Consider the following 10,000-nt stretch of genomic DNA (forward strand, 5'->3'; position numbering starts at 1 on the left):
CCAGTGTATCGCCAGTGTATCGCCAGTGTATCTCCAGTGTATCGCCAGTGTATCGCCAGTGTAACGCCAGTGTATCGCCAGTGTAACGCCAGTGTATCGCCAGTGTAACGCCAGTGTATCGCCAGTGTATCGCCAGTGTAACGCCAGTGTATCGCCAGTGTATCGCCAGTGTAACGCCAGTGTATCGCCAGTGTAACGCCAGTGTATCGCCAGTGTATCGCCAGTGTATCGCCAGTGTAACGCCAGTGTATCGCCAGTGTAACGCCAGTGTATCGCCAGTGTAACGCCAGTGTATCGCCAGTGTAACGCCAGTGTAACGCCAGTGTAACGCCAGTGTAACGCCAGTGTATCGCCAGTGTAACGGCAGTGTATCGCCAGTATAACGCCAGTGTATCGCCAGTGTATCGCCAGTGTAACGCCAGTGTATCGCCAGTGTATCGCCAGTGTAACGCCAGTGTATCGCCAGTGTATCGCCAGTGTATCGCCAGTGTAACGCCAGTGTATCGCCAGTGTAACGCCAGTGTATCGCCAGTGTAACGCCAGTGTAACGCCAGTGTATCGCCAGTGTAACGCCAGTGTATCGCCAGTGTAACGCCAGTGTATCGCCAGTGTATCGCCAGTGTAACGCCAGTGTATCGCCAGTGTATCGCCAGTGTATCGCCAGTGTAACGCCAGTGTATCGCCAGTGTAACGCCAGTGTATCGCCAGTGTAACGCCAGTGTATCGCCAGTGTAACGCCAGTGTATCATCAGTGTAACGCCAGTGTATCGCCAGTGTAACGCCAGTGTATCGCCAGTGTAACGCCAGTGTATCGCCAGTGTATCGCCAGTGTATCGCCAGTGTAACGCCAGTGTATCGCCAGTGTATCGCCAGTGTAACGCCAGTGTATCATCAGTGTAACGCCAGTGTATCGCCAGTGTAACGCCAGTGTATCATCAGTGTAACGCCAGTGTAACGCCAGTGTAACGCCAGTGTATCATCAGTGTAACGCCAGTGTAACGCCAGTGTATCATCAGTGTAACGCCAATGTAACGCCAGTGTATCATCAGTGTATCGCCAGTGTAACGCCAGTGTAACGCCAGTGTATCATCAGTGTAACGCCAGTGTATCGCCAGTGTAACGCCAGTGTAACGCCAGTGTATCGCCAGTGTATCGCCAGTGTATCATCAGTGTATCGCCAGTGTATCGCCAGTGTAACGGCAGTGTATCGCCAGTGTATCGCCAGTGTAACGCCAGTGTAACGCCAGTGTAACGCCAGTGTATCGCCAGTGTAACGCCAGTGTAACGCCAGTGTATCGCCAGTGTATCGCCAGTGTATCATCAGTGTATCGCCAGTGTATCGCCAGTGTATCATCAGTGTATCGCCAGTGTATCGCCAGTGTATCGCCAGTGTAACGCCAGTGTAACGCCAGTGTATCGCCAGTGTAACGCCAGTGTAACGCCAGTGTAACGCCAGTGTATCGCCAGTGTAACGCCAGTGTAACGCCAGTGTATCGCCAGTGTATCGCCAGTGTATCATCAGTGTATCGCCAGTGTATCGCCAGTGTATCGCCAGTGTAACGCCAGTGTAACGCCAGTTGTATATGTGCGGTCCAGCAGAGGGCAGTGTTTCAGTCGATAGGCAGTGATGTCTTCAGAAGAAAAACACACCGTCACGACTGCTTTTTCATATTAATAATCAGACCCTGGATTAAACGGTGTGCTCTCGACAGGTTTTATCCACTGTTTTATCAAAAACTAATAAATCTCGGCCATTGTTTTGGTTATTTTATACAAAGTAGGCGCTAGCGTCACCTACAGGAGCCCAGATGACCAATAATAGCCGTGCTAATGAGCTCACGAGTCACGACTGCACCAGCCGCGAAAAAGCCTCGCAATCTGAATGGAAAACAACGTTTACAAATATAATGCCCATAACAGGTTCGAATATTAAAGGCTGCTCAGGAAAATAAAGGAAATAATATCATTATTTTTTAAATATTATAATTATATTAGAATAACAAAGTTCGGAGTCAAAGCCCTATTACAGACACTAGAATATAATCATTGCTCATTTACATACGCTTCACAGTGGTGATGTCATCGGGGGCGGAGCTCAGGCTTACGCCAGATACTTTATATTCAGATATTGAGAAACGAGAATTTTTCCTTTAAAGCACAGCTAAAATATCATAAAGAAGTGTGTGTGAGAGTGAGTTAGATTAGATGGATGTTTGTTAAGTAGCATGTGTTTGTGATGGTGTCTGGTCACAGGGTCAAAGGTCATCTGTGCTGTTTTGACGGAGAAATACTGCCGTGTGTGTTGATGGGGGTGTTGTTCATTCACACTTCATATTAATGTGCAAATGTGTCATAAATACTGTATGCATCTCTCTCTCTCTCTCTCTCTCTCTCACACACACACACTCACTCACACACACACACACACACACACACACACACACTCACTCACTCACTCACTCACTCACTCACTCTCTCACACACACACACACACTCTCTCTCTCACTCACTCACTCACTCACTTTCACACACACACTCTCACACACACACACTCAGCTCGTTCAGCCTGAGGAACATATTGAAATGATTTCCACGACAGACAGATCACATGACATCACTGTTGGCAGCCAATCAGGACACTTCCACAGTGACTCGTATCCTGTGCCAAAAACAGGAGGCAGGATGTGATGTCACAGATCAAGGGGGTTTCCAGCAGGACCAGAGCCAGCATTAGAAACGCCCTGTATTCTTCATCATCATCATCAAACTTACAGTTCAGATCTGAGGAAACACACACACACACACACACGCTTGGGTTCAAAAACTTCTAAAGTTTGGGTTTGTTTTAAAATATATTATACATTTGAAAAAGTGACAGTAAAGACATTAATAATGTTACAAAAGATTCTGTTTCAAATATACACTGTTCTTTTGAACTTTATATTCATCAAAGAATCCTGAGAAATAAAATGTATCACAGTTTACACAAAAAGATTAAACTTTTCAACACTGATAATAATCATAAATGTGTCTTGAGCATCAGATCCTCATATTACACTGATGTCTGGAGGATCATGTGACACTGAAGACTGGAGTTATGATGATAAACTCAGCTTTGATCACAGGAATAAATTACACTTTACTGTATATTCACATAGAGAACTGATGATCTACATTATACTAATATCTCACAGTGTTACTGTATTTCTGATCATATAAATGCAGCCTTGATGAGCAGAAGACACAGAAACATTAAAATCTTTTGACCACTTCATGATAAACTCGACAGAACACGATCACCTCCCGCTGAGGTCACGAGTGCTGATCATGTGATCTCCGGCGTAATGTTCATCATAATAATCTTGCTGTGGAATTGATGGGATGTTATGGTTGTGATGACAAAGATTGAACATGCAGCAGGTGTGTGTGTGTGTGTGTGTGTGTGTGTGTGTGTGTGTGTGTGTACCTGCTGAACACCCCGCGTCACATGACTGTCACATGTTCACTCTCAGTCTCAGATGCGTCTCCACGGCGACCAGTTGTGCCGGTAAACAGAGGCTCAGTGTTGTGTGTGAATGGATCAGTGTTTGAGCCGCTGGAGGGACGAGACACGGGTCATTCATCTCAGAACACACACACACACTACAGCACCAGACACGACACACACACACACACACACACACACACACACACACACACACACACACACGACACACACACACACACACACACACACACACACACACACACACACACACACACACACAGGTCACTGAACACCTGAACTACCATCTGTCAGCCGTTCAGCACAGAAACCTGATCCAGCATCAGCTGCTGCCACACACACACACACACACACACACAGACACATACACACACACTAACCCGAAGCCTAAACCTACCCAACACACACACACACACACTAACCCGAAGCCTAGACCTACCCAACACACACACACACACACACACACACACACACACACTAACCCGAAGCCTAAACCTACCCAACACACACACACACACACACACACACTAACCCGAAGCCTAAACCTACCCAACACACACACACACACACACACACACACACACACACACTAACCCGAAGCCTAAACCTACCCAACACACACACACACACACACACACACACACACACACTAACCCGAAGCCTAAACCTACCCAACACACACACACACACTAACCCAAAGCCTAAACCTACCCCACACACACACACACACACTAACCCGAAGCCTAAACCTACCCATCATACGTACACACATACACACACTAACCCGACCTCTAAACCTAAACCTACCCATCACACACACACACACACACACACACACACCCCCCCCAGTGTATCGCCAGTGTATCGCCAGTGTATCGCCAGTGTAACGCCAGTGTATCGCCAGTGTAACGCCAGTGTATCGCCAGTGTAACGCCAGTGTATCGCCAGTGTAACGCCAGTGTAACGCCAGTGTATCGCCAGTGTAACGCCAGTGTATCGCCAGTGTATCGCCAGTGTATCGCCAGTGTAACGCCAGTGTATCGCCAGTGTAACGCCAGTGTAACGCCAGTGTATCGCCAGTGTAACGCCAGTGTATCGCCAGTGTAACGCCAGTGTATCGCCAGTGTATCGCCAGTGTATCGCCAGTGTAACGCCAGTGTATCGCCAGTGTAACGCCAGTGTATCGCCAGTGTATCGCCAGTGTATCGCCAGTGTATCGCCAGTGTATCGCCAGTGTATCGCCAGTGTATCGCCAGTGTATCGCCAGTGTATCTCCAGTGTATCGCCAGTGTATCGCCAGTGTAACGCCAGTGTATCGCCAGTGTAACGCCAGTGTATCGCCAGTGTAACGCCAGTGTATCGCCAGTGTATCGCCAGTGTAACGCCAGTGTATCGCCAGTGTATCGCCAGTGTAACGCCAGTGTATCGCCAGTGTAACGCCAGTGTATCGCCAGTGTATCGCCAGTGTATCGCCAGTGTAACGCCAGTGTATCGCCAGTGTAACGCCAGTGTATCGCCAGTGTAACGCCAGTGTATCGCCAGTGTAACGCCAGTGTAACGCCAGTGTAACGCCAGTGTAACGCCAGTGTATCGCCAGTGTAACGGCAGTGTATCGCCAGTATAACGCCAGTGTATCGCCAGTGTAACGCCAGTGTATCGCCAGTGTAACGCCAGTGTAACGCCAGTGTAACGCCAGTGTAACGCCAGTGTATCGCCAGTGTAACGGCAGTGTATCGCCAGTATAACGCCAGTGTATCGCCAGTGTATCGCCAGTGTAACGCCAGTGTATCGCCAGTGTATCGCCAGTGTAACGCCAGTGTATCGCCAGTGTATCGCCAGTGTATCGCCAGTGTATCGCCAGTGTAACGCCAGTGTATCGCCAGTGTAACGCCAGTGTATCGCCAGTGTAACGCCAGTGTAACGCCAGTGTATCGCCAGTGTAACGCCAGTGTATCGCCAGTGTAACGCCAGTGTATCGCCAGTGTATCGCCAGTGTAACGCCAGTGTATCGCCAGTGTATCGCCAGTGTATCGCCAGTGTAACGCCAGTGTATCGCCAGTGTAACGCCAGTGTATCGCCAGTGTAACGCCAGTGTATCGCCAGTGTAACGCCAGTGTATCATCAGTGTAACGCCAGTGTATCGCCAGTGTAACGCCAGTGTATCGCCAGTGTAACGCCAGTGTATCGCCAGTGTATCGCCAGTGTATCGCCAGTGTAACGCCAGTGTATCGCCAGTGTATCGCCAGTGTAACGCCAGTGTATCATCAGTGTAACGCCAGTGTATCGCCAGTGTAACGCCAGTGTATCATCAGTGTAACGCCAGTGTAACGCCAGTGTAACGCCAGTGTATCATCAGTGTAACGCCAGTGTAACGCCAGTGTATCATCAGTGTAACGCCAATGTAACGCCAGTGTATCATCAGTGTATCGCCAGTGTAACGCCAGTGTAACGCCAGTGTATCATCAGTGTAACGCCAGTGTATCGCCAGTGTAACGCCAGTGTAACGCCAGTGTATCGCCAGTGTATCGCCAGTGTATCATCAGTGTATCGCCAGTGTATCGCCAGTGTAACGGCAGTGTATCGCCAGTGTATCGCCAGTGTAACGCCAGTGTAACGCCAGTGTAACGCCAGTGTATCGCCAGTGTAACGCCAGTGTAACGCCAGTGTATCGCCAGTGTATCGCCAGTGTATCATCAGTGTATCGCCAGTGTATCGCCAGTGTATCATCAGTGTATCGCCAGTGTATCGCCAGTGTATCGCCAGTGTAACGCCAGTGTAACGCCAGTGTATCGCCAGTGTATCGCCAGTGTATCATCAGTGTATCGCCAGTGTATCGCCAGTGTATCGCCAGTGTAACGCCAGTGTAACGCCAGTTGTATATGTGCGGTCCAGCAGAGGGCAGTGTTTCAGTCGATAGGCAGTGATGTCTTCAGAAGAAAAACACACCGTCACGACTGCTTTTTCATATTAATAATCAGACCCTGGATTAAACGGTGTGCTCTCGACAGGTTTTATCCACTGTTTTATCAAAAACTAATAAATCTCGGCCATTGTTTTGGTTATTTTATACAAAGTAGGCGCTAGCGTCACCTACAGGAGCCCAGATGACCAATAATAGCCGTGCTAATGAGCTCACGAGTCACGACTGCACCAGCCGCGAAAAAGCCTCGCAATCTGAATGGAAAACAACGTTTACAAATATAATGCCCATAACAGGTTCGAATATTAAAGGCTGCTCAGGAAAATAAAGGAAATAATATCATTATTTTTTAAATATTATAATTATATTAGAATAACAAAGTTCGGAGTCAAAGCCCTATTACAGACACTAGAATATAATCATTGCTCATTTACATACGCTTCACAGTGGTGATGTCATCGGGGGCGGAGCTCAGGCTTACGCCAGATACTTTATATTCAGATATTGAGAAACGAGAATTTTTCCTTTAAAGCACAGCTAAAATATCATAAAGAAGTGTGTGTGAGAGTGAGTTAGATTAGATGGATGTTTGTTAAGTAGCATGTGTTTGTGATGGTGTCTGGTCACAGGGTCAAAGGTCATCTGTGCTGTTTTGACGGAGAAATACTGCCGTGTGTGTTGATGGGGGTGTTGTTCATTCACACTTCATATTAATGTGCAAATGTGTCATAAATACTGTATGCATCTCTCTCTCTCTCTCTCTCTCTCTCACACACACACACTCACTCACACACACACACACACACACACACACACACACTCACTCACTCACTCACTCACTCACTCACTCTCTCACACACACACACACACTCTCTCTCTCACTCACTCACTCACTCACTTTCACACACACACTCTCACACACACACACTCAGCTCGTTCAGCCTGAGGAACATATTGAAATGATTTCCACGACAGACAGATCACATGACATCACTGTTGGCAGCCAATCAGGACACTTCCACAGTGACTCGTATCCTGTGCCAAAAACAGGAGGCAGGATGTGATGTCACAGATCAAGGGGGTTTCCAGCAGGACCAGAGCCAGCATTAGAAACGCCCTGTATTCTTCATCATCATCATCAAACTTACAGTTCAGATCTGAGGAAACACACACACACACACACACGCTTGGGTTCAAAAACTTCTAAAGTTTGGGTTTGTTTTAAAATATATTATACATTTGAAAAAGTGACAGTAAAGACATTAATAATGTTACAAAAGATTCTGTTTCAAATATACACTGTTCTTTTGAACTTTATATTCATCAAAGAATCCTGAGAAATAAAATGTATCACAGTTTACACAAAAAGATTAAACTTTTCAACACTGATAATAATCATAAATGTGTCTTGAGCATCAGATCCTCATATTACACTGATGTCTGGAGGATCATGTGACACTGAAGACTGGAGTTATGATGATAAACTCAGCTTTGATCACAGGAATAAATTACACTTTACTATATATTCACATAGAGAACTGATGATCTACATTATACTAATATCTCACAGTGTTACTGTATTTCTGATCATATAAATGCAGCCTTGATGAGCAGAAGACACAGAAACATTAAAATCTTTTGACCACTTCATGATAAACTCGACAGAACACGATCACCTCCCGCTGAGGTCACGAGTGCTGATCATGTGATCTCCGGCGTAATGTTCATCATAATAATCTTGCTGTGGAATTGATGGGATGTTATGGTTGTGATGACAAAGATTGAACATGCAGCAGGTGTGTGTGTGTGTGTGTGTGTGTGTGTGTGTGTGTGTGTGTGTACCTGCTGAACACCCCGCGTCACATGACTGTCACATGTTCACTCTCAGTCTCAGATGCGTCTCCACGGCGACCAGTTGTGCCGGTAAACAGAGGCTCAGTGTTGTGTGTGAATGGATCAGTGTTTGAGCCGCTGGAGGGACGAGACACGGGTCATTCATCTCAGAACACACACACACACTACAGCACCAGACACGACACACACACACACACACACACACACACACACACACACACACACACACACGACACACACACACACACACACACACACACACACACACACACACACACACACACACTACAGCACCAGACACGACACACACACACACACACACACACACACACACACACACACACTACAGCACCAGACACGAGTGTGTGTGAGTGTGATGAAGAGCCCAGCGTTCACAACAACACTGATGTGACGTCTTCATGACACACACACACACACACACACTCAATGAAACAGACGCTCGCTCTGTCAGTTTTGCCGAATTGGAAAGTCATCAAGTCAATAGTGTTTTATACAGACAGACTGAAGAGTAGAGCAGAGATGGAGAATCCTGGATTTCATGATCACACACACACTTCTTTATGATCTTCCCGTCTCTTCAATCCGACTCTGAGTTACACTGCAGTTCCTCCTCTGGCCACTAGAGGCCGGCTGCAGAAGACACTCGGTCCCGCATGTTAACATGCTCATCTTTACAGCAGAACACACGTTCACAGTCTGGTGCAGAAAGTGGTTTTGGTCTATATAGCTAATCTTGCCCTTCATGACGACTGTGAGCGGGTGAACTTTTTTATAACTAAATTAAATTAAGCCGTAAAGTTATGCATAATTAAGGGCGTGGCCACTTGAGTGACAGGTTGATTGCGCTGATGTCACTACTAGCCGTTAGTCTGCTGTCTGTTAGCGTCACGTCACCTCAGCTAATCCGCCTCGCTGCACGTTTGTTTATCCGCGAGTGACGCGCGGCCAAGATGGCGCCGGCCGGCTCCGCCCACTTCGGGCTTCAGAAACACAACGGGTGACGACATGTCGCGTCGCGTCTCCTCCTCTATACAGCGCTCCAGCAGTGCAGAGTTCCCCAGCAGCTGTACACACATCAGGAGATTACAGTGACAGTGTTCAGCTCACAGCAGATCTAGAGTACAGTTACTGGCCAGATAAAGTCAGACTTGATTGATTCACTTCCGTTGTAAAGATCATCAGTTATTAACTTAGCGGCCGCTAACACGACACCGCTCTAACAGGAAACCCCTAGCGCTATCCGGCCGCTCACAGCACAAGCGCCTGTGTCTCGAGGACGCACTCCATGAAATAAGTTCCAAGGTACACGCCTTGAAAGATGTATGAGACAGAATTTCTGTCGCGTCTGTGTAGCCTAGCCACGCGAACCGCAGTTATCCCGACAGCGTTTGATCTGTGCAGAGACTAGTGACACCTCAGCACTGCGGCGGCGGCGTGTCCTGGCGCTGGTCCTTCATCAGATCCGGAGTGTGTGTGTGTGTGTGTGTGTGTTGGGCAGGTTTAGGGGTCGGGTTAGTGTAGGGGGATAGAATATACAGTTTGTCCAGTATAAAAACCATTACGCCTATGGAATGTCCATAACCTGTGTCTCTCTCCCTCAGCTGTTGGAGCAGCAGCGCGGCGTGGAGCGGATGGTGGAGCTGCTGCAGCTGTACGGTGAGCAGGACGAGGCGTTCGGGGATCTGGTGGAGGCCACGACT

The 10,000-nt window shown here is 47.6% G+C and overlaps 1 protein-coding gene across 2 annotated transcripts in view; it reads left to right on the forward strand.

Moving 5' to 3' along the window:
• jmy (junction mediating and regulatory protein, p53 cofactor) overlaps positions 1-10,000 on the forward strand; it is a 37,949-nt gene that overhangs the window by 2,854 nt on the left and 25,095 nt on the right. For both annotated transcript variants that reach the window (XR_013794517.1, XM_079585520.1), the window contains exon 2: positions 9,902-10,000. This exon is cut by the window's right edge and continues 75 nt beyond it. Coding sequence is in view for 1 of the 2 variants with exons in the window: in XM_079585520.1 (XP_079441646.1) it covers positions 9,902-10,000 (99 nt within the window). In the remaining variant the exon portion in view is untranslated. The remainder of the gene's footprint in view (positions 1-9,901) is intronic.

The sequence above is a fragment of the Phoxinus phoxinus genome, assembly GCF_949152265.1.
Source record: "Phoxinus phoxinus genome assembly, chromosome: 17".
NCBI classification, from domain to species: domain Eukaryota; kingdom Metazoa; phylum Chordata; class Actinopteri; order Cypriniformes; family Leuciscidae; genus Phoxinus; species Phoxinus phoxinus.